Source organism: Drosophila kikkawai, chromosome 2R (genome assembly GCF_030179895.1).
Source record: "Drosophila kikkawai strain 14028-0561.14 chromosome 2R, DkikHiC1v2, whole genome shotgun sequence".
NCBI classification, from domain to species: domain Eukaryota; kingdom Metazoa; phylum Arthropoda; class Insecta; order Diptera; family Drosophilidae; genus Drosophila; species Drosophila kikkawai.
The window spans coordinates 20,417,873-20,445,708 of NC_091729.1; the positions used below are offsets into that span (position 1 = coordinate 20,417,873).

The 27,836-nt window shown below is 44.2% G+C and overlaps 11 protein-coding genes across 12 annotated transcripts; 5 read left to right on the forward strand and 6 right to left on the reverse strand.

Annotated features, from left to right (window-relative positions):
• Window positions 1-928: 928 nt before the first annotated feature.
• On the reverse strand, window positions 929-1,582 carry LOC108071985 (C-type lectin 37Db-like). The gene has a single exon (XM_041776855.2). It carries the CDS (start codon window positions 1,580-1,582, stop codon window positions 929-931), a length of 654 nt encoding a protein of 217 aa, XP_041632789.2.
• Window positions 1,583-2,439: 857 nt separating this feature from the next.
• Window positions 2,440-4,628, forward strand: Nap1 (Nucleosome assembly protein 1). Its single transcript, XM_017163071.2, has 6 exons — window positions 2,440-2,566; window positions 3,075-3,182; window positions 3,255-3,723; window positions 3,784-3,924; window positions 3,988-4,176; window positions 4,240-4,628. The coding sequence occupies exons 2-6, from the start codon at window positions 3,097-3,099 to the stop codon at window positions 4,471-4,473; spliced, it is 1,119 nt and encodes a 372-aa protein (XP_017018560.1). The 5' UTR covers window positions 2,440-2,566; window positions 3,075-3,096; the 3' UTR covers window positions 4,474-4,628.
• Window positions 4,475-5,960, reverse strand: LOC108072068 (pancreatic triacylglycerol lipase). 2 transcript variants are annotated; one of them, XM_017163072.3, is made up of 5 exons: window positions 5,781-5,960; window positions 5,506-5,712; window positions 5,377-5,449; window positions 5,145-5,320; window positions 4,475-5,094 (listed from the first exon to the last, which is right to left on the reverse strand). In XM_017163072.3, the coding sequence occupies exons 1-5, from the start codon at window positions 5,920-5,922 to the stop codon at window positions 4,667-4,669; spliced, it is 1,026 nt and encodes a 341-aa protein (XP_017018561.1). In that variant the 5' UTR covers window positions 5,923-5,960; the 3' UTR covers window positions 4,475-4,666. The 2 variants fall into 2 exon arrangements, with proteins under 2 accessions (XP_017018561.1, XP_070140138.1); XM_070284037.1 differs by having other exon boundaries at window positions 5,506-5,887.
• Window positions 5,961-6,153: 193 nt separating this feature from the next.
• Window positions 6,154-11,435, reverse strand: Lpt (Lost PHDs of trr). The gene is made up of 9 exons (XM_017163062.3): window positions 10,682-11,435; window positions 10,500-10,622; window positions 10,269-10,438; window positions 10,023-10,213; window positions 8,017-9,962; window positions 7,815-7,956; window positions 7,416-7,759; window positions 7,027-7,356; window positions 6,154-6,967 (listed from the first exon to the last, which is right to left on the reverse strand). The coding sequence occupies exons 1-9, from the start codon at window positions 11,277-11,279 to the stop codon at window positions 6,309-6,311; spliced, it is 4,503 nt and encodes a 1,500-aa protein (XP_017018551.2). The 5' UTR covers window positions 11,280-11,435; the 3' UTR covers window positions 6,154-6,308.
• Window positions 11,436-11,725: 290 nt separating this feature from the next.
• LOC108072098 (protein-L-histidine N-pros-methyltransferase) lies at window positions 11,726-13,077 on the forward strand. The gene is made up of 2 exons (XM_017163111.3): window positions 11,726-11,970; window positions 12,035-13,077. Exons 1-2 carry the CDS (start codon window positions 11,878-11,880, stop codon window positions 12,857-12,859), a joined length of 918 nt encoding a protein of 305 aa, XP_017018600.1. The 5' UTR covers window positions 11,726-11,877; the 3' UTR covers window positions 12,860-13,077.
• Window positions 13,078-13,133: 56 nt separating this feature from the next.
• Window positions 13,134-14,540, reverse strand: LOC108072096 (uncharacterized). The gene has a single exon (XM_017163109.3). It carries the CDS (start codon window positions 14,538-14,540, stop codon window positions 13,134-13,136), a length of 1,407 nt encoding a protein of 468 aa, XP_017018598.1.
• A 175-nt stretch (window positions 14,541-14,715) lies between these two features.
• On the forward strand, window positions 14,716-16,447 carry Upf3 (UPF3 regulator of nonsense mediated mRNA decay). The gene is made up of 3 exons (XM_017163108.3): window positions 14,716-14,855; window positions 14,914-16,017; window positions 16,093-16,447. The coding sequence occupies exons 1-3, from the start codon at window positions 14,754-14,756 to the stop codon at window positions 16,360-16,362; spliced, it is 1,476 nt and encodes a 491-aa protein (XP_017018597.1). The 5' UTR covers window positions 14,716-14,753; the 3' UTR covers window positions 16,363-16,447.
• DNAlig1 (DNA ligase 1) lies at window positions 16,342-19,086 on the reverse strand. Its single transcript, XM_017163107.2, has 6 exons — window positions 18,934-19,086; window positions 18,812-18,874; window positions 18,444-18,728; window positions 17,119-18,377; window positions 16,812-17,057; window positions 16,342-16,754 (listed from the first exon to the last, which is right to left on the reverse strand). The coding sequence occupies exons 1-6, from the start codon at window positions 18,948-18,950 to the stop codon at window positions 16,387-16,389; spliced, it is 2,238 nt and encodes a 745-aa protein (XP_017018596.1). The 5' UTR covers window positions 18,951-19,086; the 3' UTR covers window positions 16,342-16,386.
• A 178-nt stretch (window positions 19,087-19,264) lies between these two features.
• On the forward strand, window positions 19,265-20,770 carry DCP1 (decapping protein 1). Its single transcript, XM_070284033.1, has 2 exons — window positions 19,265-19,280; window positions 19,341-20,770. Exon 2 carries the CDS (start codon window positions 19,379-19,381, stop codon window positions 20,507-20,509), a length of 1,131 nt encoding a protein of 376 aa, XP_070140134.1. The 5' UTR covers window positions 19,265-19,280; window positions 19,341-19,378; the 3' UTR covers window positions 20,510-20,770.
• Window positions 20,693-22,784, reverse strand: LOC108072099 (hemolin). The gene is made up of 4 exons (XM_017163113.3): window positions 22,613-22,784; window positions 21,508-21,698; window positions 21,172-21,449; window positions 20,693-21,110 (listed from the first exon to the last, which is right to left on the reverse strand). Exons 1-4 carry the CDS (start codon window positions 22,659-22,661, stop codon window positions 20,840-20,842), a joined length of 789 nt encoding a protein of 262 aa, XP_017018602.1. The 5' UTR covers window positions 22,662-22,784; the 3' UTR covers window positions 20,693-20,839.
• Window positions 22,785-26,538: 3,754 nt separating this feature from the next.
• Window positions 26,539-27,657, forward strand: PHDP (Putative homeodomain protein). The gene is made up of 3 exons (XM_017163031.3): window positions 26,539-26,824; window positions 26,931-27,124; window positions 27,387-27,657. The coding sequence occupies exons 1-3, from the start codon at window positions 26,539-26,541 to the stop codon at window positions 27,576-27,578; spliced, it is 672 nt and encodes a 223-aa protein (XP_017018520.1). The 3' UTR covers window positions 27,579-27,657.
• Window positions 27,658-27,836: the final 179 nt, after the last annotated feature.

Consider the following 27,836-nt stretch of genomic DNA (forward strand, 5'->3'; position numbering starts at 1 on the left):
TGATCAAATCGTGTTTTATATACAGCTTTTAAATGTTTAAGCATATATTTTTGTGTAAATAATGTGTAAGACAACCTTTTTAAAAAGTTTATTTTTATTTTATTCAAATAATTTATATTTGTATATATATCGATAAAAGTAATAATAGAAAACAATCGTTTGGAGTTAAAAATCACTTAAAGTGATTGGCCTTCGTTTCGTTTTTCAGCTGTTTACATTACATAAGTTATTCCTAATATTTAGAAATTCTAATTTATTAAATGTATAATTTATATGATTTTTAAGAATCATAATATATCCGTGTATATTTATGCTTCATACAAATATTTGTATAACGGATATCATAGAATAATCAAATAAATAAATAATGTTTTTTTTCTTTATGTATTTCAACATATTTTAAGAAAAAGGTTAATTTAAACCTTTTTTGTTTATTAGAAAATAGAGCAATCGATAGGAAACCGAAATCGGAAAGTTAAACGCGGAGAAACTGTCTGTTGGGTTGGCAGAAGGCACCTCGCTCGTTTTTTGTTTGTCCCAGCCCTGGTCCGCGCTCTTTCATTTGTTTTATTTACTTATGTACATATACATATGTATGTGTAATTGTATAAAATTATCATTTTTGTCTGTATCGATCTGACCATGTTCGTTAAAAAATAAAAATATTCCCACTTTTTATAAATATAATTTAAGGGATTTCATCGTTCAAAATTGCAAGGAATTTTTAAAAGGCGTAGTTATTTCAATTCGCCATTAAGATTTTAATTATTTAAAGGTATAATATTGAGAAAAATAAGAAAAGCTTAGTTATAATTGCTTTTCAGTTCACTTTCAAATAATAACATCGTTTTCCGGAAGTTAGCTTAATTTCTTGTTATTTATTTCATTTTTAAAGATATACAGGAAGATTATTGTTTTTAGTTATTAACTAGAATTTATCGTCTGCCTGGCAAATAAAAAGATTCTTGTCGTTGCATCCGGAATCCCACATTTTTCGTCTACCTATAAGGACACAATTGTGACTGTGATCCCTGTCATCCGGGTCGCCATACCCCCATTCCAAATAGGGTGCTTGCCTCCCTGAGGCCACAGACACGTATTGGCCACTTCTATCTCGGTCATTGATGCCCACCCAGTACCATCGGTTATACCCGAGCATACCTTGGATGGCATCAAATTCTTCTTCGTTTTGGAAGCTCGCCAGGTGGCCGCCCATCTCGCCACAGGAACGTTCAGCAGAAATCCAGGACTGCTCTATACTGTCCTCAATGTAGAAATATGTTGTGCCTATTAGCTTAAACTTCATAAGGGTAAGTTTTTTAGATATCCTTGATAGATCCTCTAGTATAAGAGCAATTTGGCTTTCCAACTTATTTTGTTGCGACTGAAAATTCTCCAGCCTTGATTCAAAGTCCTTCTTCCAAGCAGTATTATTGACTTGTATAGACGTCTCAAGTTTGGATAAGGTCTCCGTCACGGAAGCTTGCTGTTCTCCTATCCTGTCCAGCTTCGATTGGGTCTCGTTTACCTTTGCAGCATCGCAAGGGCTCCACTCCTGCTGGTGAATGGCAATGTGATCCATCATTGGCTTCAGGGCCGTAAGACAGAATGGCCCGCATTGACTTGGAGGATCCTGCAGCAGACACAAGGATTTATTACCGTGGGGCTCAGCAATGGATCCATAAAGAACGAAGGAAATATATGTAAATAAAAAATATATTTCCATGATAATTATATGTGTGTATATTCCGAGGCAAGTGCTTTTAATGGACTGATTCTCGATTTACCACCGCATTATCAAGACACCAGATTAATAGGAAATATACCATACAATATACATAAACATACATTAAAGAAATTAATCTCATCTCTTTGTTGTTATGTACATATGTATATACACATAAATGTTGCCTTTCAAGCCTATTATTTTAAATTAAAATCCTATTTTCTTCATTGGACTGCCTTAGGGCTCTACTTAACTTTAGAAGAGTACGGTTTTGATCACTTCCCTTTCAATTTCCTTTTTTTTACAATTTTGAAAAACCGTTTAAACAGGTTTATGCCAATCAAGTAGTTATAATAAATCCGATGTTATGTTTAAAAAATTTAAAAATTTTACGAAAATGTATAGGTTGATTTAAAAATTAAATTAACTTCAACAACTATTATTTTTTTATTAGTCCTACTATGGTTAAGAAAAAATTATAAATAAATGGTTAAATTTATACAAAAATATTTTTTTTTTTTTTCTTTTGTTTGGGTAGGTTCATTCCCCATTCCATATATGATAAATATAGTTTCCCGTTCGAAACACTTTTAAAGTTTCTCGTAAGTTTTAGTTTTTCGTTGATGTAGTCCCCATTTTCCCCAGTTCCTAGAGGTAAAAGTACAAGAGGTAAAACATTTTTAAATACGATTATCAAATATATCGATAGTGCCCAACCAATATCGATGTTTCCAAAATGTGGTAAATCATCGATGCATCGATGTTTCTCCACCTCTAACGGACCACCTTTTCAAAAAATTTCGGCGTCGTTCGCTCATCGTGTCGCAGTTCTTATTGAAGGTTAGTTGTTAATTTTAAACAATTCTGTGTGAATAAAACCCCGTTGAAAGGGCAGTTTGTTGGCCGCCCAAATAGTGTACGCCCTGCCAGATTCCAGCGGAAGACGGCAGCTAATTCCGCCAAAGCCGAAGGCGAGTTTGCACCACCACGTGTTTTCCAAGAACGCAATGTGTGGTAATTTGCGAACATACATATAAGTACATACGTATGTATGTATATATGTACGTATTGTGCATGGGCCGGAATGGCGTATTAGTTTTTATAACGGCCCTACGTCTGTGAAAATGCTGGCATTATAGTATTTAGTTGTATAAATAAGTATGTATGTGTGCATGTAATTCGGTTTTTGCACGGCCCTTGGGTATGAGACTCCTTTACTGATGCAATTCCCCGAATACTTATGTATGTACATACATATGCGAGTGCAAGCCTGTACATCATCGAAAATTTTTGCAGAAATGCGCCCTAAATTGGCATTTGCTTAACGTGAATTTCTGTTGCATTCCAGTGAAATCCGCATTTACCGTATAATGGACGCTCCGCCAGAGGGAAACGTGGACACCGAGTCCTGCAATGAGGTCGAAGACGAGAAGTCTGGCTCTGACTGCCAGAATATGTGAGTAGTGATGGTGACGACATTCGCAGCAAGGGCAGCACTAACAATTATTAATTGGCAACCCGCCCGCAGGCCCGCGTACATGAGCTCTGTGCTGCGGCGTCAGTACTTGCAGGAAATGGTAAAGGCGATGCCCGCTCCGATTCAAAACAGAATTGTGTTTCTGAAGAATCTGCAATTGGAGCACCTGAAAATCGAGGCCGAGTTCTTCGAAGAGGTGTACAAGCTGGAGCAGAAGTACCAGCTCAAATATCAACCGCTGTTCGACAAGCGCAAGGAGGTCGTCGAGGGCACGGTGGATCCTGCCACGGAGAAGCCCAACTGGAAGGAGCCGGAGCATGCGACCGACAACGAGGCCGATATCGAGCCCTTCCTTGATTCCCTCAAGGCTTTCAAAAGTATTCCACAGGACGCCAAGGGCATCCCCGGCTTCTGGCTAACCGTGTTCCGCAATACGGCGATTCTTTCCGAGATGGTTCAACCCCATGACGAGCCAGTAATGCGCAAGCTGACCGATATATCCATTAAATACGTCGATGGGGTAAGTAACTCTCTGCTCCATACTGCATTTCCTTGCTAACCGGCTGTCACTCTTCTCCAGCATTCGTACACCCTGGAGTTCCATTTCGATAAGAATGAGTTCTTCACAAACTCGGTTCTCACAAAACAGTACGTCCTGAAATCGACGGTCGATCCCGACGATCCGTTTGCATTCGAAGGACCTGAGATTTACAAGTGCACGGTATGTAGCTTGCCTAGACTGCTCCCTTTGAGCCCTGTGTAATCGATGTGTTTACATATGTAGGGCTGCAACATTAACTGGGAGAAGAAGATGAACCTGACGGTGAAGACCATCAGGAAGAAGCAGAAGCATAAGGAGCGCGGCGCTGTGCGCACCATTGTCAAGCAGGTCCCAACCGATTCCTTCTTCAATTTCTTCAATCCCCCCGAGGTTCCAACCGACAAAGAGGAAATCGATGACGAATCTCAGCAGGTAAGCTGGCAGCAGTCGCAGTTTCAGTGGCTCTTTTTCATCATATTTGAATAATTCCCCCAGATATTGGCCACCGATTTCGAAATTGGTCACTTCTTGCGCGCCAGAATTATTCCAAAAGCAGTGCTTTACTTCACCGGCGACATCGTCGATGATGAGGATGACGAGGATGAGGAGGAGTTCGACGAGAACGAGGAGGACGAGTATGACGAGGATGATGCCCCGCCAGCAAAGAGTCAGAACAAAGCTCCCGGCGGCAACAAGAAGCAGTCGCCCAATGACTGCCCCAATCAGTAGGCTTATGCATGAATACATAGCTGGTGTTTACCTATAAAGTGTATATAATATATAATTCAAATTTGATTTGACATATATTTTTGGTGAATTCAAACTACTACACTGCAAAAACAAGTATGAGCTGAAATCTAATAAATCACACGAGATATTTTAAAGTGAATCCATCATTTGGCGGCAATATTTACAATAGGAATCATTTCTTCGCCAACAGCCTGAGCAGTTCTTTTTTGGACAAATTGTACGGATAATGCAGACTAGTTGGTACAAAGATTTGCCCCGTGATTTGGCTATCGTAGTTCTCCTCGTATCCCACCGTGTAACCCTCCGGTATCTTTGCTGCCTTCTGCAAGGACCAGCATTCGGAGGGCGTGGCGTTCAAAGCGTAAAAGGGATAATCAAAGGTATTGATGTATATATCCACGCAGAGTCCATGGCTGCCCAAATGCAGTTGGCTGGCCACCGAGGGCTGTTTGAGGCCGCAGCTGCCCAGCATAATGTTGCGGTGGCAGGAGTACACAAAGGTGCCTTTGTCACGGCTGGAATGGAAGCATTGCACGTGTCTGCCGGCCTTCGAGTGGTCCACAGCAATGGGATCGAAACCAGGTCCGGCCATGTCGCAGGCTAATGGAGTTGTTAGTTTATTATTAACGGCAGTGCATCGAAATACGTACTATCTATGCTTTCGATAATATGATGGGGCCACAGCGAACGTCCTACGGCTGAGGCCAGTTGCCCGCCAAAGCTAAAACCAAACATGTAACCTCGCTTGGGATCGAATCCCTGCCTAATTAGTGTCAATATAATCGATGCTATGGCTCCGGTGAGGGTGTCGAAGTTCGTATACAACCTGGCGGGATTTACAATCAATTTATCAATTTATTTGGTAATACAAGTCATGCTTACCTCATATATGATAAACTGGCCACCACACTGTAATCAATGCATATCACGCATCCGCCGCGGTAATAGCTGAGCCCTGGAAATCCATATTAAATGTATAAAATAATTAAATATTAAAGTATGATACGTTACGTTCAATGAGGGAGGTGGCCCATTCGTCAGAGCAGCTTTGAATCCAGCCGTGCAAAACTATGGCAAACTTGTCCGAGGTCGAGCAGCCAGAACCTTTGAGGTCGTACTTATCGTCAAAAGCTGATGCCTCCATAGTCTTTGTGTTGTTCGTATAAAAAATAACACGCATTGTCTTTTGGACATCATATTTGGTCTGCTGTCGATAAGCTTTTAAGATATATATTTTCAGATGTGATGTAGAGAGAGGCCTGGTGAAAACTTTCTTCGATGCCTACCAAAAGTGTCGTTTTGTAAACTAGAAGTTTGTGTTTGCTTTAAGATGGCATATTTAAGATTAAGTCGTGAATGAGTGCCATTAACTAAAAATTGTAGCAAGTAAATAATATAAAGTGTGTGCGAAAGACCAAAACAGTTCATATTTGGCTTTACTTTCCCAACTCTTCTTGAAGAAAGTGAAAAGGTAATAAGCGTACAACTTCGCCGTGAATCAAAATGAGAAATCACAAATCGATATTAACCGATATCGGTGATCGGCGGTAAATCTCTGCCAGTTTTAAACCCTAAACTGGTTTTACTTATAATTTTGTTTCTTTCTTTCTTGTTTCTCATATTTTAAGAGAGACAGACCAGTTTAATGAAAATCCATAGTTCGACTTTTTAGTTTAGCTCTCACAAATTTATTTCACATCCTTCGACTTTTCTTATTATTTTAATAAACGCTAAAATGATACAAGCGTGTCGTATTATTAAATATTGCCTTCTTTATTTCTATTTAATCAGATTCAGGTGCAGGTGCTTTCTGTCTACGTAGAACACTTTTCATTATCATCAAAGTCCAGCGAGTTGAGGACATTCACATCCAGGTCAGGATCCGCATACTCCAAGATATTAAAGTCATCGCCCATTTCGGAGGTAAGCGATTTCAGTAGATCATCGTCGTCGCCTTCTCCGAGGCCGCCCAGCAGGTCACTAAAGCCAACATTCTCCAATTCAACCGAGGCAGCGGATGTGCCCTCCGGCGGCTCGTTCATCTTTACGTCCTGATCCAAGGCCCTGCCTTCCGACGGCTGCGCCTTTCCACTAATGCTCAACATTGGATTGTTCTGTGTGATGGCCGTGTGATTCTGTTGCATCATGCCGCCCAGCCTCATGACATCGTTGGGAAGGAACAAATCAGAGTTCGCTCCCATTAGCATCGGTTCCGCGCTGTTCTTCTGCAGCAGATTCCTGAGCTTCTTATCGCCGATGTGCTCGGACCCATACACCGAATTCAGTTCCAAGCGATTGTCCATTTTCAAAACGGTGGCTGCAGTGGCATGAACGGCTGTCGCTGTCCTTTGGATGGTCGTGGCCTTGGAGACCAAGTTATCGTTTATATTGGGCATCACATGGTGCGGATTACTGGCAGTTGGCTGCGCCACCGGGCCACCATAGGTGGCCGCCATGTCGTAGGCATTGCCATCTGAAACAGAGGGAGTGACATTAACAAAGGAGGGGTATTTTAGCAAAGTTTTAACTTACTGTAAGTGACAAACATATTCGTTTGATTCGGATCCTCCTTCAATTTTGGCTGCTGCTGCTGCTGCTTCCACACTCTGGCCATTTCCTCCTGCTTCTGCGGCTTTGGTGCTGGCGGCGCCGGAATCTTATTTTGCTCTCGCCTCTGCCGCAATGCCGAACGGTTGTCCTTGGCCTTTTGCAGGAATGGAGCCTTCTTTTCATTGCACAGTGAGCGCCACCGCTTTAAAATCTGCTTGCAGCGATCGTTCCAGTTCGGGAACAACTCTTTCAGGTTCGGATGCTCGGTGTTTGCATACAAAACGGCGGAAATGGTGGCCATCAGGCCGAGGTCTGTGGAAGATAAATAAACGCATGATGATATTATTTAATTGCGGAACCGCAGTCCTTACCCTCATCCTTGCGCATCTTCTCGGCCGTCTTTTGGGTGCCGGCATTCATGTTCTCAACCGGCACAACGGGCTCTGCCATCTTGGGCTGCTCCTCCTCGGGACCCCGCTTCTCCCCTTGCATAACCACCTGACCCATTATCATGCCCTGCATTTTCTGTTTGTTTTGTGCACTCAGATGGTCCGTTGGCTGTTGTTGTTGTTGTTGTTGCTGATGGAAATGGTGAATCTGTTGGGGGGCGATATTCCCCGGCAAGTATATCTGATTGTGGAACTTTTGACCTTGATCCTGGGACAACTGTTGCTGGGGCACCATGTAATTGTCGACCAGGACTACGGGCGAATCTCTGCAATTGAATAAATATTATATTTATATTTATTATATTGAAATAATTGTATTACCGCATTGGTTTCTCAATAATATCCGCAGTCTGAACCAAACTCATCGAGCTGGCGGCGGTTGTCACGTCCTGTTCCGAGATATTCGGCGAAGCCAAGGTATCCAAAGGATGCCGGCTGGCCAGAACCTCGCTGTGTGAGGGATCTGAAAGCGAATTTAAGAATTAAAAATAAATAATTTATTGAGAATTGTGGATATAATTACCAAAAACATTGGATACTGTTTTCTGCTGGATTGTCATGGGCATTTGCTCAATGGCGACTGCCGCCGCCGTCTTGTTATCCGAAGGCACTGGCACCGCCTTTTCAGTCTTGACCTTCTTTACCGTCTTGGCCGGGCTTTTGGTCTCATGGTCGGGACTCTTGCCCTCGGGCCGCGTGAAATACACCTTCATGGAGGCGTCGATTTCGTCAGAGGAATCAGATTCGCCCATTACAAGCTCTCCGGACTCCAGCAGGGGCTTGCCGAAGAAGGCCTCCTGCAAGTATACGGGATAGGCCTCGATGAGCTTGTTCTTTTGTTTTTTCCGTATAATCTTCTTTTTCTTGTCCATGCTCATCATGGTGGAGTTCAGCTGATGATGATCGGCGGTCGCCGCCTCCTCGGTGTCCTTCTTCAGGCCGCGATTGCGCACCGAGAAGCCGCCGATGCCCAGTTTTTGTAGATTTCGCTGACGCTTCTTGCGCAAGATATGCACGCCCTCGTCGTTGGTGGATATGGTGAAACCCTCGGGAATGGGGTTCTCCGTCCCATCCCAGACCATGCCATCCTTGTACTTCTCGCACTGCGCTTCCGCCTCAGCGGCTTCCTGTCCGTCCTTGCCATTGCCAACGGTCTGTCGCATCTTGCGCTTCCGCTTGATCTCCGTGGACAAGGACTTAATCATGCTCAGGCCGCTTTCGCTAAGGCACACGCCATCGATCCAATGAATCGCCTCTGGAGCAGTCTCTGGAAGATCGCTAGGCAAGGCGAGGTGACTCTTGACATCGCCAGGGGCCTGGGTGAAATGACCAACCGATGGTTTTCCCGTGAGGACACCGTCCTCGTTTCCCGCCTTGGCATCCATCAGAGCCAACGGGCCGCCGCCTTTCACCGCGCAGCGGCATTTCAAGCACTTGTACACATTATTGTCGTAATAGTCGATAGTCAGCTGAGCGTTGATGGTGTCGCAGAGGAAGTGGGACCACAGCTCACAGAGCTCGCACTGGATGATCATCTCGCCGCTGCTGTAGGAGCTCTTGCACAACGGACACGCCGACTGGCTGGCGCAGGGCGGACACTCGGGCTGGTTGGAGTCGCCGAACTCGCTCTTTTCGGTGGGGTTGCGGCCGCACTTCTGACACAGCGTGCAAAAGGAGCACTTCCAATTGCCGGAGGGCACCTGTTCTAGCGGCGGGTTTACACAGTAGATGTGATACGAAATGTCACACTCGTCGCAGAGGAGAAGACGCGCCTCGTCGTTCTTCTTGCCACATCCCTCGCACACTGTGCAGTCCAAGCAGCGCCAGCCCTTCTGCAGGATGCCGCGAGAGGGCTTTACCCCAGCGCAATACGGATGATAACACTGGCCGCACTGGGCACAGGTGATCATTACGGAATCGCTCTCGATGCCCAAGGATCCGCACATCACGCAGATGTCCTGGCTCAGTATGAACTTGTCCCGCGCCGAGCATAACAGCATTTTCTTGTCGCTGGTGAGGTCGGTGTCCATGCTGCGATTCACGCAGCGGTCGCTCGAGATGTTGGTCAACGTGCCTGCTAGGCGTCCTTTGCCACGCGTGCTCCGTTTCTTGCTCATCTGCGACAGGACACCCATGCGCTGCAGCACAAATTTGCCGCTCTTTCCGCGCACACTGGAGAGGCACATCTTCTTCTTGCCCGTGGGCAGCTTTTGGATTTCATCGCCGATTGGATCAATGTTGGGCCTGCCCTCCAGCGGATCAATATCGATTTCCCGAAGGCTCAATTGATCTGCCGTCGGATGGTCCATTACGGAGAGGACAATCGAGTCAATGGCCTGGTGCGTCTGACCCGGGCCCGAGGAGTTGCTCTTGCAGTTCGGACACACATAGTCGTAGTCTGGATTCTGCTCCTTCTTTTTGTGATAGGCCGTCAGGTCGGCCTCTTCGTCGCAAGTGCTATGCACGAATCTAGGAGGGGGACATCAGTGGGTTAAGTTGTTATTCGAGTCTTGGGTGAGTCATACTCACTTGTGGCACCAGCTGCACTTGACCATTTCCTTGTGGGATGCTGCTCTATAAGCTTTCTGGCAGATGGGGCAGGAAAACCCCTTGTTTCGCTGCTGGTAACACGAATCGCAGATCGTATAGTGGCTATGCCAGCGGGAAGAGCTGCCGCCGCCAGGAGTTCGCGAGCCACAGTCCGTACAGACCCGACAACGCTAAAATGCGAAGGGTTTTTAGACACTTTTCACGCTTCAGCCGCTCGCTACTCACATTGCACTTCCAGCCGTACTTGGGAATGGCCGAAATAACAGGTCGCCAGCAGGATGCATGATAGATCTTCTGGCACTGCTCACATTTCACATACTTGAGGTCATTTGAGTCCTGCTGCCGGCAGATCTGGCATTTCGTGCAGCGAGCACAGTTCCAGCCAGAACGTGTGTCTACACGTACAAAAAAGATATAGTAAGTCTTGTTAAAAGTGAGGTAGATGCTCTGGCTTACCTGGCAAATTGGCCAGTCCGATGCAGGTTGAATGGGAATGATCCCCACAAGTGCTGCACATGATCAGCTTGGACAGGTCGCCCAGGGAGGAGCACGTCACACACTCCACATTATTATCGCTACCTGCAAGTGCCCAAAAGGCATAATTAACTATTTATATTTCAATGAATGGATATACATACATATAACCGGCACTTGGCTCAGATGCTCCGTGCAGAACACCGTGAAGCTCTCTAATATGAGCAGACAGCCGGCGGCAGCTGCACACGGCCAGTGGTGCACCTGGCGGCAGTTCATCTTGCAATTGATGGAGGCTCCGTACTGGCCGCAGAAATTGCACTTTTGCTCCATGAACTCGCCAAAGTTGCTCGCAAAGTACGTGGCGTCCGCATCGGATATCTGGCTCTTGCGCAGCGACCACATTATGCACATTCGGTGCACGTAAACGAATCCCTCGTCAACAAAATCGGCGGGATGCACGATCTCCGGCTGGCCAATTTTGTCCAGTTCGTAGTGGCACTCGCCCGCACCGTATGATGTTTGCTTTTGGCCATAGTACAGCCTGGATCCGTCCTCCTTGATGCGATCGGTGGGATACTTATCTCTGAGGTCCGCTGGCGCCTTCAGCTGCAGAATCGTCCCCTGTCCCAAGGCACTTTTTTCCCCGAGGTTGCATAAACAGCACACCTTGCCCGGAAACTTCTCCGGAAAGTACGGAAGGTCGTCGCCCGCCGCCTTCTCGTCCATGCTAACAACAACAACGTTTGTACTCATTTCCATCTACTGTGTTTCATTAAAATAACAAAAAATTAGCAGCCGCCGCTTATTTTTGTATACATTACTCCGACTGGTAAAAAATGTGGACGTGTGTCGTAGGCCCAAGATTTATCGAACACCACACAAAACGGTCGGAGACGGGTTGCCTAATTGAGTTTAATTTATTTCTGGATTGCCTTAAAATTTAACTTATGCAAGACAACTAAAAAGTAAATATTTTTGGTTAGCAATTCTCAGCAATTACAAGCAATAGCTAGCATGAAAATAATGTTTTTATTCTTTAACTTTTGATAGCAGATATACTATCGCATAACTGTATTTCACTATCGATAGCTGATAAACTATCGCAACCTGTATTTCCAACTGGTTGACCAGAAACATCCCTTGTCATTTAAAAATATAATTTACATTTTAAAATATAAATGATGCCCTTGACTTTAACGAAATATTCTTCGCTTGGCTGCACTTACATGTTTTAGTTTTGCTATTGCGATAGTCCATGAACTATCGGGAGTGCCAGCTCTAGGTTATCGGCCGGGTTCCCACTAAATTCCAACTAACTGTATTTACTTAGCTAGAACATGTAAATAAATGAGAAAATATGGCTGTTTATCGTCCCCGAGGAACTCTAGCCCGCGTCATCCACGCAAAGTTCCACAATGATAACTCTCTGGAAAACATAGACACCAGAAAGGTTTGCATTTGGTTCCTGTTCTTGTTATATGCTACAGTTTCATGTGTCTTTTCGTGCCTTTCAGTGGTATTCCCTGGCCTACGACCTGCCCCAGCACTTCCAGGTCAAGTTCGTGGCCCTCGAGCCGGACGCGACAACGTTGGGTTGGCTGGAAAGAGCAAAGGCCCTCTCGGCGAACATTTGGACCCACTTGTGGCACTCCCTGGCAAGATCCATTCTCCAGTTCTTTATGACGCAGACCGACATCAATGGCTTTCTGAAAAGGGGCTCTATGTTCATCCTGTCGGAGGCGCAGTTCCACAAACTGCTCGTGGCGGGCGGCTTTTCACCAGCATCTGCCGTTGAACCGGTGACGCTACTGGACATCGGCGCTGGGGATGGCGAGATTTCGCTGCGGGTTGCAAACACCGTTGCCGAGCTGAGTGGCAGTGCCGGTCTCCGGGTGTTTGCCACGGAGGCCAGCTGGACCATGCGGGATCGGCTGAAGAAGCTGAATTTCAACGTAATCAACGAAATTGGCGCACTACAGAACGTAGAGTTGATCTTGTGCCTCAACGTGCTGGATCGGTGCTTTGATTCGTTCAAGCTGCTGGAGGATATACACGTTTCTCTCGCTCCCAATGGCAGAGCCGTGGTGGCCTTAGTACTTCCATACATGCATTACGTCGAGACGAACACCTCGCACTTACCACTGCGCCCGCTCCTTGAGAGCACCGGGCGGCAGACGTCGTTCGAGGAAGAGGCCAGCCGGTTCATGGAGCTGCTGGAGAACTGCGGCTTTCGCGTAGAGTCCTGGACGAAGGCGCCGTATCTGTGCGAGGGAGACCTGCATCAATCGTTCTATTGGCTAATCGACCTAATCGTTGTCATCTCAAAGAAGACATTCTAGATCCGTGCGCTCGGCTGGCTTCACAGATCCAACACAATCTACCGAAAATATTGTAATCGTTTTCCTTTTAGCTGTAATGTCCGTGGCTGCTGCATTGATAAACTGAGCATTTATACTTATTAAACGTAGGCTATGAAATAGGTAAACAATTTATTCTTAAAAAATTACCAAAAATGTTTAAATTAAAGTGCGACATTTCAAATCCTGTTCGAAACATATGCTTATATATATATTTAATACTGCGGAGCTGCCGTGCTTGTCCTGGAAACAAATACTATACCCTTTTTATACTCGAGAAGATCACCTCCAGGTAGTTGTTGGCATAGATGATCCTCTCATTGTGCAAGTCCGAGAAATTGTACAGTGGCAATATTTCCCGATATGGATTCTCGGTTATGTTGTACACTCGTTCTATAGTTACATTGTTAATTAAAGCTATTATGTGGAAGGCAGTAAAGTCTGCCATGGCCTGGAACCTTGTGGGAGACGTGTAGCAAATTGGAACGCCATATGTCCGAAGGAGAGTTCCCAGGCAACTCTGCCAATCGAAATCCACTGCGCCTCCGTTCTTTTGTCCTACCAATTGGCTGACTAGTTGCTCCGTGGCCGTACCCATGTGGATAAAATCGGGTTCCAGCAAGAGGATCACTGTGGGATCTACCTTCATAGTTTCCGCGAAGGTGGTGAAGGTCTCAGAGAAGAAATGCTTTACCACGGTCCGCAACAGGCCCCGAAATCGAAAGACCTTCTTGGAGGAAGACTCTCTAGGCAGAAGATTGGGTCCAATGAAGTACAAATCCAAATTTTGTATGCTTTGGTACTGCAGAAAGAAGAATCTCAGGTGCATCTCCTGAAAGTACCGCAGATGCTCCTCAGTGGCTCCCACCACGTAAACGATAACGGCGCTATACTCATATGAGATCCAGGAAATATTCGTTAAAGCCAGACACGTGCTGGCAATTCCGCTGAAGGAGGAGCAAGCCGCAATGTTCTGGGGATTATCATCAATCCTCAGGGTCGTGGCTTTGAAGAAGGCATCAATCAGGTGACTCCTGCTCAAGTCAACGCACTGGTGGAAGCTTTTTAGGTTTAATAAACAGTCAAATTGCCGGAATGGACTGGAGATCAGGGCTAGAGTTCGGCACTCTTTGGGACTGTGCTTTTTCGCGTCCTGGTGACGGTGGTCCTCGCAACAATAGGCGACTCCTGCACAATCCTTGCAGACTTTTAGGGGCGCTCCGGTTTTAAAGCACACCTCACATATGCCTGGATTGCTGATTACATGATGCTCCCGCGGAGTAAGAGGACGCCGGAGCTTGACACGGAGGACAAGTTTCAGCTGGGAGATGACCATTTGTAACTGATCTGGGCTCGAGATCACGCCATGCTGCAGTAGCGGGTGCTCCAGCTTTTGCAAAGTTAAAAGATCTCTTAGCACCCGGCACAGGTCTACGTGTTCCGCGCGGTCCTCCAGGAGATGGGTCAAGCTGCAATACCGCTGCACCTTGCAGCCCTTGCAAACAACTTCGGGGGTCATGAATTCTTTTTCGAGCAGTCTCTTATTTTTTACCGATGTCGAATTTTTGGCGCCAGATCGCATTGCTTGCACAGCGCGCACCTTATTCTTGGCGCACACAAAGCACTCCAGAGACAGCCCCACTGGGCAAGTTAAGGTTGTCATTTTGTCCAAACGAATCCTTTTTCATCGGGAACATAAAGTTGTTATAACTTGATCGTGCTTGGAAAGAGGAAGCAACAGCTAAAAGGACGTGGCTACAGCTGGACAAATATCGATATATCCATCGATATTTTCTATTTAGACTACTGGAAAGTGTCATCTCTATCGGTTGCCTTTGGTTGGAATGTAAACACAAACTTTTGAGAAACGTCGGAAATGTCTGAAATTACTGCCGAGGAAAAGCCGAAAGGCAATCTGGACAAACCTAAGGTGAATCGGCGCAAGGAGAAGAAGGACAAAGCCAGTCGCGTTATCAAGGTATTGTACAAACCGCACAGGCCGAGTGTATTTTGTAATGACAGCTCTTAACTTGCAGATCGTGATGCGGCACTTGCCGCCCACAATGACAGAGACTGAATTCCTGGACCAAGTGGGTCCGCTGCCCGAGAATGACGCCTACTACTACTGCCCAGCGGACTGGTCTCTGGGACATGAGGCTACATGCCGCGCCTACATCGACATGTCGATGAAGGACCCGGAGGAGGTGCTGCAGTTCCGTGACCGCTTTGACGGTTACGTCTTCGTCGACACCCGAGGAGTTGAGTACGTGGCTATTGTGGAGTACGCGCCGTTCCAGAGCTTCCTCAAGAACAGGGCCCGAAACGATGAGGGCAAGGTTAACACCATCGAGAGCGAGTCCCATTACCAGGAGTTCATGCAGCGGCTGGCCGACGAGCGGGAGGAGGCAAGTCGGTTGGGGGACGTCAAGATTGACTTCAACTTCGAACGTAGAGCTGATGAGAAGGTCAAATCCACGCCCCTCCTGCAGTACTTGGCCAACAAGAAGGAAAAGCGCCGGGAAGAGGCTCGCAAGCGAAACGAGGAGAAGCGCAAGCAGCGCGAGGAGCAAAAGCAACTACGTCTGGTGGAGCAGGCGGAAGGAAGTAAAACTAAGGAGGGCGGGGGCGGTGACAACAAGAAGCCACCCGCCAAGAAGGACGGTAAAGATGGCAAGGATGTCTCTGCCGCAGCAGCACAAGGCAGCGATGCGGCCAAGTCGTCGCGCTCCAAACGACGCACAGAGCGAGATCAGCGGCGCCGAGAGGAGCACGAACAGCGCAAGCTGGCCAAGCAGAATAAAAAGAAGGTGGAAGGTAAGCCGGACAAAGAAAAACCTTTCGGCAGCAAGGACAAGAGTGCCAAGCAGCAGTCCAAGGACAAAGAGATTGTCATTTTAAAAAAGGAAAACAAGTCTGAAGCAAAGGATGGCCCCGATTCAGGACCCACTACTTCAAAGGCTGAAAATACAAAGCCAGAATCCAAGAAGAGCACCGACGTTCCAGATACTGTCAAGAAATTTATACAAGCCGCTTGCGGTGGAGCGCCACCAGAAGGAGACAGCTCCCAGGAAACAAATGCCGAGGATGCCATTAAGGCGGCGCAGCTCCGAGCATCCGAGGAAAGGCGTATTCGCAACAAGGTTGGTTTTGGTTCCTCTCGGAAACCTCTCTGAAAATCGAATAAATCGAAGTAAACTCATATTTTTATCTGACAGGACCGTCCTTCGCTAGCCATTTACCAGCCAAAGGCGCGCATCCCGCGCATTGGATCTGAAGAGCTGCCCCAAAACGCTGGGAAAGATGGTTCGGACGGCGAGGCTTCTGTGGTGGAGGAGAAATCTTCCAAGAAAAACAAGCGTTCTGGCCGGCGCAACAACAAATCAAAGCCCCAGGAGGAGAACAAGGAGGGCCAGCTCGAAGCTCGTCGCATCTCAAAGTCCTCCGAAAGCAGCAACAGTGCCAACTCGGCCGGTACGAAAACATGATTTTATTGTTAAATAAACGATCGATCAGTAGAACTCATCCTCCATTTCCATCTGCGTGGACGTCTTTTGGTTGTTCTTGACCTGATCCTGCGACTGATACATATGCGCCACTTGATTGGCATCCGTGGCGTTCTCGCTATTCTTGTCGTCGCGGATTCGTATGAACCGAGGGAATCGCAGCGAGATACCACGCTCGCCGTCCACAATCCCAATGGCTGCTCTGTGTATGGGGCTGAGCGAGAGGTCGGCGCATTTGATTTCCCACACCTGGACTGGCTCAAACCAGTGATCCGGCTCCAGGCTGGGGTCGTATCTGTAGTACGATTTAGCGCTGCTTACGACATGCTTGCCCAAGAACTCGGAATGCACCTGCAGATCCTCATCGGTGAAGCCTAAAACAGAGGAAAGTAGAGTTCCAGAGGGTTCTGGGATGGCAAATGGACAAGTACCTGTTCCAATTTTGCATATAGTCTGGTATTCCTCGTTCTCTGTGTCGTAGCAGGCAAGCAGAAAGCCTCCGTAGGTGCCTGTTCTGCGGCCCTTGCCTTTGTAGCCGCCAATGACAACCAAGTCCAGAGAGTCGCCCACGTTGGAGATGTAATCCTTCTTCAGCTTTAGCCAATTACGCGATCTCTTGGCTATCTCGTAGGTGGCTTCCTCATCCAAAGTCTTCACCATTAAACCCTCGCAGTTGCCTGAAAAACAAGCAGAAATTATGATTCCCGCAAGAACTTGAAGGCTTGAGCATGGACAAACCTTTAACGGACTCCTCCAGAAACTGCTGTACTTCGTCTATGTCATTGGTGTCCAGAGCTGTGGCAAATTTCCACTCTCCCTCGACCTCCTGGAAGTGCTCCAACAGCAGTTTTCGGCGCTCCGACAGATTCTTTGTCACCAGAGCCTTGCCATTTATGTACAGCAGATCGAAAATATAAACGCAGACCTGAACCTTGATCTCCTCGATGTCGACGTTCTTCCGCTTGCGCGTGCTGAGCACTTGAAACGGCAGAATCTGCTTCCGTTCCACGTCCCAGGCCACAATTTCGCTGTCTATGATGTAGGACTCCACCTCACCCTTGAGGAATCCCTTGCTCCTGGCAATCAGATCCGGATACTTGGCTGTGTTATTCTCCGAGTTGCGCGAGAAAATGCTAATCTCGCCCTTCTCGTTGCGATGGATCTGGGCTCGTTCGCCGTCGTATTTCCACTCGCAGGTGATGTGCATGCCGCCGAATCTCTCGAATACCTCATGGACACCCTTGGTGGGCTGGGCGAGCATGGGCCGCAGCGGCATGCCCGGATGCATGGGGCAGCGTTCCTGCAACTCCTTGATGTCGTACTCCAGTATGGCCGGGATGATTATATCGTAATTGGGGCACTGGCTATAGGCAGTTTTCAGCAGTAAAGTGGTCTCCGCTATTTCATCCTTGTAGACATCCGGCACCTTGCTGGCCTTACAATCGTCGATGTGGTTCTTTTTGACCAAAGCAATCGCCAGGGCGGTGAGCAGGCTCTGCTCAGCAATGCCGATCCTCAGCTTGCCGATCAGAGAGCGGATGAAGAAGCGCGCCTCCGACGAGCGACAGGCCACAAACATGTTGTACACGAGATCCATTTTCGACTGGCCGGATATCTTGGCTATGTCCCGCAGCTTCTTGAACACATCTCGCACATTCAACGGTGCCGGCTGGAACATCATGCGCTGCGAGACGCGCGACTGCTCGGCCACAATTCCCAGATCGCCGATTAAATGCGTCTGCGACTTAATGTGCGCCAAATTGCGACCCGTGGCCTTGCAGATGGCCTTCATCAGCGTGGTCTCGGCCACGCCCAGCTCTAGGCCCTCGTAGGCGGGAGCCAGCTGGTTGATGCTGAGATAAACACTGGGCACCAGGTCACTCGGGCTGACCAGCATCACCGAGCAGAAGAAGTTGCTCAGCGTGTCGATCATCTTGAGCCGGCCTTTCGTCTCCTCGATGACCTGGAATGTGCGGGCCAGTGCCAGGTAGGGAGTTCTGCACAGAAAGAGTTCGGGATAGAGAGCTAGATTCTTGTTGAGTAGTCGATCCTTTCCTACTTACACCTTTTTGTCCTGCCAGTAGGCGTGTTTCAGCGGATGATAGGAGTCCGTAGATGGGTCGTAGTTCTCAACATCCACTTTGCTATCCTTCGCGGTGGAGTTCAGACCTATGGTTGTGACCTTCCTGTCTGTGGTGGCAACCGTTTCCTCCTTGACACTCTTTGGAGCATTTTTTGTCTTCTCCTCGGGAGATACTGACATCCGCTCCGCCTTGGGCTTGACTTCTGGTGACCCATTTTCGGCTTTAATGGTGGGCTCATCCGGAAGCTCGGCTTTCCTATCGATTCTATGGGTTTGAATAAATCATTTCCATTAATTAATTTTCATAGCCAATGCAAATGCAAGAAATTGCAAACAATCTGAGCTTACTTTGGTATTTTTTTCGGCGGCGACGGGCTATCTGTGTCATCAGACTTCTTCTTAAAAAAGGAGCTGAAATAAAAAACCCATTAAATTGATGCTCGCGTGCCACTATAAATAAGCATATTTACGTTATGGACTTTTGCATTTTGAGAAAGTTTATAAACAAATATAAATCGCGTTGCTATCAATATTTATTCCCGCCAGTTTGCTGTCAGTGTGGCCTTATTCGATAGGCATATTTATAGTCCAGGCAAATATTGGAAAACTATCGGCATTTAAATTCACTTGAATATTAAATTACTCCTTCCATTTAAACTAGCAAATATATACTTGAATGCATTTTTATTAGTTTTAAATTTATTCAGCTAAACATCAAGTAGATCGGAAAACATGGGCTTGCATCTGCTCGCAAAATGTAGACCAGTGGAAACAGCGATTGCTGCGAGCTATCGATATTTCCAGACGGGAATATTGCGTATGTGCATAAATATATATATACGTAAGGGATTGTTGAATTTACAAATAATTGCAATAGAGCTTGATAATTGCTGCAGCGATTCAAATACGATTACGATGGCCGACGAATCTATTACGCGGATGAACCTATCAGCCATCAAGAAGATAGATCCCTACGCCAAGGAGATCGTGGACTCGTCCTCGCACGTCGCCTTCTACACCTTTAACTCGGCGCAGAACGAATGGGAGAAGACGGACGTGGAGGGCGCCTTCTTTATATATCACCGCAACGCGGAACCGTTCCACAGCATATTCATCAACAACCGTCTGAACACCACCTCCTTCGTGGAGCCCATCACCGGCAGTTTGGAGCTGCAGTCGCAGCCCCCCTTCCTCTTGTACCGCAACGAGCGTTCTCGGATCCGCGGCTTCTGGTTTTACAACAGCGAAGAGTGTGATCGCATCAGCAGCCTGGTGAACGGCCTGCTGAAGAACAGGGACAGGGGAGACACCAACGGCCAGGTGCCGCGCTCTGCCCCGACGCTTCCGAACCCCAAGCCGGACAACGCGAGCATATTTAACATGCTCAGCAAGGCGCAGAAGGAGTATAACGCACAGGTGAGCGGACAGCCGAAGACGCCGTCGGAGAACGTGACGGCCGGCAATGTTCTCAAGTTCTTCGAGTCGGCGAAGCAGGCCACAGTGGAGTCGCAGTTCCATCGCGTCCAGCCGCTGTCCGTGGACCAGCTGGAGAAGCAGCAGCGGGCGGCCACGCCGGGTGAGGACCTGACCTTGATCCACTCGGGTGGCGGCAGAGAAACCGGCGGCGAGCTGACGCGCACCTCCGAGAGTCGAATATCGCCCTTCCAGAAGGTCCAGCAGGCGAACGCTCCGCCTCTGTCGCTGCTCAGTGAGCTAAAGATTGGTCAGAGCTTCGTTGCCCCATCAAGTGCCCCATCGTCGTCGGCCCTCATGGCCAACGATGATGCCGGCAAGTGCCTGCGGCGGCTGTTGGCTGGCGACAACATGCCGGCCCTCATGCCGCCCACCATGTTTGATGCCCCCAATGGCAATCCGGAGCAGCAGCCGCATCGCGTGCAGCAGCCCCTGAACTCGACCCAGTTCGTGCAGGCCTTCACATACCTAATACAGAACGACAAGGAGTTTGTCAACAAGTTGCACAAGGCCTATCTCAACGGCTGTTCCTCCTCCAGCCTGCTGCTGGACTCGAGTCCCACATATCAATAAACAGATGATATATTCTTAAAGTTTCCGGAATTCAGTCGATCGTTTCCTTCTTTTCTTCATTTTGTGCGCCGCCGAGCAGTGTTATTACATTAAATGTCAAACGACCAAGGGCGGAACAACAGTTGTAGATTTGTAATCCATAAAATTCCTATAAAGGTCTCTAAAGCCAGAGTTCGCACAGAGTACGGTGGTTTGTGTGAAGTATTCGTATTTATTTACAAAATGGATTACCAAGCCGGAAGGGCCATAAAAAAGAGAGATAGTTGAATGGCAAACAGAATTCAATAAACATAATTTTAGTAACAATAAATATATCAACAACGTTTTTATTTAAAATAGGACGACTTTCAGCTTGGAAAGCAGATAGTACAGACAACAGAATAGCCACAGGTTCATGTCGACGTGACTGAGACCCGCAGAACCCGCCGAGGTCCCCGCAACCGTCAGGTTCTGCGCGTAGCCTTCAAAGGATACTATGCACTGGTAGGCATCGGGATCATCGTCTGTGTCATAGACGGCCACCACGACGGTGGCATTGAAGTAACCATCCTCGTCCTCTTGCACGCGGGGCTCTCTCTTGACCACATCTTCGTCGTTGGATCTGTGGAAGGCATATAAATAAGAAAAAATAGCCGGGATATGGACCGCTGTGTCAAACTTACTGGATCGTAATGGTGGGCCTAGGGTACACGTTCGTCACTATGCACTCCAGCTGCGTCTCGTTGTGGATTCTGTTGTGGTGCAGATTTAGCGTGTAGTTGCGCACATCAACGACCTGCACCAACTGTTGTCTTGTAACCGACTGTGTATCGGTCTGGACCACGCACTTGTACTTCCCCGTAGTTTCTATCGTGGGATTGATGAGAGCCAGCGAGCTGTACTGCTTGTGGGGATCCGTGGAGCTCTCATAGGAACTGTCCACATCGTTCTTAAACTCCGGCTGTAAAATATAAAGGTTATATTTCATGTTTTTTTTATCGGTTAAGGGGCAAACTAACGATCGGTGCTGGTGCTTTTCCCAGTATCCACTGGTATATGGTTTTATCGTCTCTGTACCACTTTACGGTAAGAAACGTAGGCTTGTCCTTGATCTCGTAATCACAGTCCAAAATAGTTGGTTCCATTTCCTCGTTTTGAAGGACAATAATCTTGGTGTCGGGTTCATCTTTGGTGGGATAGCCAAGGGCTTCTGAAAGGGGAAAATGTGCAATTTATAACTTAAATTTCAACTATATTCAAGTTGTAAGGATCAAGACTTTGCTTATTTATAAATTAAACTTTTTGGCATTGTTTGGAGCGCTATGTTTGGTACTATATATGCCAATCCAAAACACATTTATCAACGTATGTATACAAACATAAGTATATAGCTGCCGTTGGCGAAAAAGCTTATACATTTACGAAGCAAAAATTCGAATGAACAGATGCCCGTCGTTTCATTTAAAAATAGATACCAATAACAAACAAAAAGGCAAGAAAATGTTAACATTTTTCATTTGGTAGTTTGTCATGTGTGCCAAAATTTCCACCTAAAAGGCGACTGGCGTCTCGGTTTTTATTAACTTTTAATAATTCCAGAAGTAGTTACAAATTTGATATTGGTTATTTTAAAGTCAAAAATCAGCTCTTTATTTTATTTGAATTTTTAAAATTATATTTATTATGTTTTCAAGGCTTTTATACTTTTATTTTATTTAAAACTGTCCTTGTTTTATTATATTTCATTTTCTTTCCAAAAGATAGCTTCCCATTTTGTTATTTAATCAGATTTTAGCTAGAGGTCCTTTGTGATATTTTATTAATAAATAATAATGAATATGCATATATTTATTTATTCATATATATCCCTATGATATCACAGTTAACCACTTGTTTACATTCCGCAAAATGTGCGTTTCGTTTCACTCAAAACTCTTGGTATACACAGGTATTTATAGATATCCGATTTGTCATTATTCTTCTCAAGGTTTGTACGATGTACATTCGCCTATATACACGCTTTTTGCTCGATGAAATGATTTCATTTCTTAATTTAAAAATAGTCCTCCGCCGAGTGCTAAATCGTATTTACAAGACCGCAAAATATTCGCACACTGGCAGTACCTCTCTGGAATAATCCAAGTGCAAGAATGATAATTAGTAGAGGATCCATAACGGTCTATCGACTACACTTCCTCATATATACCACACCGCGGCAGGCAGACACTTTCACAGGCGACACAACTGACTTTTCCAACTTAACCGTCCGCTCGGCATGATATAGTAGAAACAACTAAATGGCCACCGAGAACCGAGAGCCAACCCACCCAGCGTAACCATACATATTCCCCCGAGATAATGCCGGCACTTCCTCTCTTTAGCCGATCGTGTGGCACACGATCCGAATCGCAAACCGAACCGAACCCCCTAGCACTGTAGCCCGTGCCACTTGTGCGTTATTATCGTGTGGACGTGGGCACAGGCGCTCGAGGAGATCGCAGCTGAGCAGCTGCCTCGGTTAATGCACGTGTGCGCCTGTGTGTGGGGGTTGGAAAACTTCGTTACTTTCCGCTTCGTTACTCTCCGCTGACTCCTAGCGCCGTTGACTATTTCGAAAAACCAGTTGGCTGCTTGGCTTACACCTCCTACAACCATTATTATGTTTTAGAGCCAGTTTGACCATTGCAGGACATGCCATTGCTTAGGGGTGTTGTACCTTAAGGTCCTTGAAGAATTTCCTATCCTTGTGGCATTTTTGTGACTCTTAAACTTGGGTAACGAGGGTGCAACGTGGAAAAGTCAACAAACCCGATTATTTCCATAGCGACAATGATCTTTATAAATTCCTCTACTCGATTTTTCTATGAAACTTGAAAGGAAATTAAGGGAGTGGCTTTATTTGACTTTTACTGATGGTTTTTAAATATAAACTTTTTGTTTAAATTCAAAATTACAGCAGAGTTTAGGATTAACTATAAACCTTAAGTAATATATTATCTTGAAAGATATGATATTGTCAGGACTAAATGGAGATATATCATTCATAACCTTATAAGAAATGTACATTAATCCATTTTATATTGTCTAACCTGCGTTTAATCTTAGAACTAGAACTATATTTCACTTAAAAACCTATTTTCATTTTAAATTAGTGTACAAAAATGTTAAAATATGCTGCTCATGCATCAGTTTTTCAAAGTTTAGATCAAATTTGCCGAAAACAGGAAAGTTTATTAGATAAACTAAAATTTCTAATACTAGTGGGGCTTTATAGAATTTATAGTGAAAGTAAGACTTTAATCTTAGCTAAGGTTTACTTAGCTTTAAGATCTTGGGTTTATGAAACTCAGAGTTAAGACGTTTTCAAATATTTTTAATTTGTATATTTTTACTAAACATTGATAAATTGACCTCTAATAGATAAGATAATTCTGTGATTTAAGTTTGATCACTAACGATATTAATTACTAATTTCTTGTCAAGGAAATAATTTTAATATTTTATTTTACCAATAACATTTTAATTATATCCTCTTTCTGGCATACATGTACATATTTTTTTTCACTAAATTTAAATCTAAGAGTATCTGTTCTTGCTTGGTTCCTTCGAGACTTTGTTAGATCTGCCTAAGCTTCGTTAAATGTAAATATGTTTAGGGCTTACATGTATCATGAAAGTGTTTTTTTTTTTCTAAAGGCAAAGAGGTGTACTCGTTCCAACCCGTTGGTTAACAAAAGAAAAGCGCCTTCACTCTACCATGCAACGACTGTATGTGTAAATAAAACATACCACAAGTATTTGTCTGCTCCGTATTTAACCCTTTATTCGGAGCTGTAAAGAAATACCTGTGTATTCACACATACGATACCATTTTCACCTTCAGTCTATTGCTTTCAAAGAATAAACAAAACAATTGCCAGTCTTAGATTTAAATAGAGTATTTTATTCTTGTTATTTGGCTTACCCTTAAAAAGGGATACCTTATTTAAGGAGATAAAAATATTTTAACTCTAAACAAGAAAGAAAGCTAACTTTGGCCAGCCAAAGTTTGTATACCCTTGCAGGTAACAATTAAAATATATCATAACTAAGCCAAAAATGCATTAATTTCGATTCGGAAAGCAGTTTTGTGTTACTTTTTATTCATTTAAAAAAACTGCATACCAAATTTAAAATTTTAAGAAATCAAAATTTTTGGCCATTTTTGCTAGTTTTAATGATGTAACCCCTTATAAAATTTGGCAAAAATGGCAAAAAAAATCCATTTCTTCCGGACATGTCTAGAAAGATTCGCATGTTAATGCTGTTCAAGAATATATATGGTTTATGGGGTCGGAAATGATTCCTTGACTTAGAAAAATATTATTTTGGATTATAAAATCGGATTTTTTATATTAAAAAACTTCTTGTTTTTTTTTTAAATTAAAAATATCATAACTCTGCCAAAAGAGCATTAATTTTAAATCGGAAAAGTGTTCTGTGCAAGATTTTCTACAGTTAATAAATCTGCATACTTAATTTAAAAATTTTGAAAATTCAATTTTTTATCAAAATCAAAGATTTTAATGATGTAATAACCCCTTAGAAAATTTTGCAAAAATGGCCAAAAAATCGATTTCTTCCGGACATATCTAGAAAGATTCCCCTGTTGATGCTGATCAAGAATATATATGGTTTATAGGGTCGGAAACGTCTCCTTCACTGCGTTGCAAACATCTGACTGAAATTATAATACCCTGCAAGGGTATAAAAAATAATTAATATTAAATATCTCAGTTTTCCAGTTTCCCCATTAAATAGTGGCACCAAAATCAAACTAACCCGAACTAAGCCATGAATTTACTTTATACAAAAATATTTTTTATTTATTTAATTCAAATATTTTTATATTTACTAATTAGTTAATTAATATTGCCAACTTGGTATACCTATTTCAAAGGAAGAGACTTCATTAGCTTACTTTATTCAGAGCACAATTTCAAGTTGTGATATAAGCACTATTTAGTAGGGTGTCCTTTTTTTTTTGAAGCAAATTTCACGCTTTAGAATGTCAAATCAAAATAATCCGAAATCAAAAGAATTACTTAATCAGCGTAAGCAAATAATTGTTAGCAAAGGGAAGGGACTTTATCCTTTAACCGCTTATTCACAGCATTGTTTGTTTCAATCAGCGTAATAACATGAACAAGACAATATAGTAAGGTGTCTTTTATTCATTGTGTTAGGTACAACACCATTTGTTTTACAAAATTGGCTCATCTCCCCCAACACGACAGAGCGCCCGCAGAATACCCTTTCTTTTTTCTAAGGAAACAAAAATTTAACGGCAAAGAACTTGCCTTAAGTTTTTATTTTATTTACTACATGTATATATAGTTTTTAATCATAGCTTAAATTTTTCTTTGATTTTAATTTTAAATCCTACTTTTTGTATAAAACCTACTGTAAAAGAACATTTGCGCTTCGATGTGAGGATAAACCGCTAATTTAATCTTCTGAATGTTGCTTTTTGAGGCCTGCGAAAATTGTTGCACTTGAAATAAACAGTTTTGAATTGTGTATTTTATAAAAAGGTTTTCAGAGGCTAATAATTGCTCAACAACTGATAATTTTTTAGTAATACCACACAGATCGATTGTTAGTACAATAACCCATAAACTTTATACATTTCAAGATGAAAATTTAAAAATTCCCTAGAGTAGGAAACATATAATTTCTAGTAAAAGCTTCAGTTTTAATCACAGTGCACGGCACGCGCCGGAACATCCAATTTCCACCCTTATGTCGAGTGGCGGTCGTTAGGAACGCCCCCAAACGCGGAAACGAATGAAATTTTCCGTCCCTTTCTCCGGGAGACAAGTGCAGCATCCTTTTTCGTCCAAAGGCTGTGGCTCTGTAGTTGATACAATCGTAATCGAAGCTTATTTATTCAAGGGCAGTTAAAAATTGTGTATATTTTCCGCGCTACTATAAACTATGTGTTTTATCGGGAAATGACTACTGCTAAACTCATTAAAGAACAGTAAAATCTTACAAGTGCCGCATTTGCAATGGAATTTTCATTCATCAAGCAGGCGAACTTCGACAAGGATTGTAGTATATACAACGCTAACTCGGAGTTTTATCATAATAATAATGCGAATGGCGGACTTTCGTCTGTTGCAAATCACATGAATCACTATAATTTAATGATTGACTCATCCAACTACAAGCTATGTGCCAACGAGACTGCGATGAGGGGTTCTCTGAACCAGGAATCGAGCTTACTATTCTCAAAGATAACCACAGTTTCGGAATTTTATCCTGGGACTCACAACATTGCGTCCTATAACTCGGGTAGGATGTGTGCAATTACCTTTTTACAAAAGTATTTAACACAAAACTGGTTCAAACTTCATTAATATTTTACCATATATCTCGAATTGTGATGCCCATCTCTTAGATTTTCATCTAAAGTCGTACGGAGATGATGGCTTGAGCTTGACAGATAAATCAAAACAGAGACGGATTCGCACTACCTTTACATCGAACCAACTAAACGAGCTGGAGAAGATCTTTTTAGAGACCCACTATCCAGATATTTACACAAGAGAGGAAATTGCATCAAAATTACACTTGACAGAAGCTCGTGTTCAGGTAACTTCTTGAACCTATATCTTGGAAATTCTTAAAAACTAAATATTTGAGGTGGAATTGTAAGAGTACCTTGATGTTAAAATATTTTTACTAACCTTCTTTGATTAGAAAAAATAAGGCTTAATAGCTTAAATATATTATACATATATTGTCTGTAATATTATTTATGTTAAGCCTTAAACTCAATACCATTAATTCGAAATTCTTACATCTTCAGTTAAGGAATGATTGAAAATATATTCTCGAATCCCCTTTCTTTCAGGTGTGGTTCCAAAACAGGAGAGCCAAGTTCCGCAAACAGGAGCGACATGCCATCTACATTATGAAGGACAAATCCATCAAAATGGACAACCGCAAGAGTTCCGTATCCGGCTCCAAATATTTAAGTCCAACATCGATAGGAAAGGGTTCCCAGAATGCCCGTCAAATGAAATGCTTATACGATCAAATATAGACAAGCACTAATATCGATGTAAATATTAGTATACAATTTGATGAATACAATTATTTTGATATTATTTTTACTATCTATTTTGGAGCGAATTTGCGTTAAATAAATAAGATCTGTGTACCATTACTATGTCTATATCTCTTGGTTACCAAAACAAAACTTATCAAAGGTCCCAGGATATCCCAATGTACTTACGAAGGCTCAGCTGGTGCTGGTTGAACCTGCGTGGGAAAACCGAGAGTAATTGTATGGGGTGGAAAA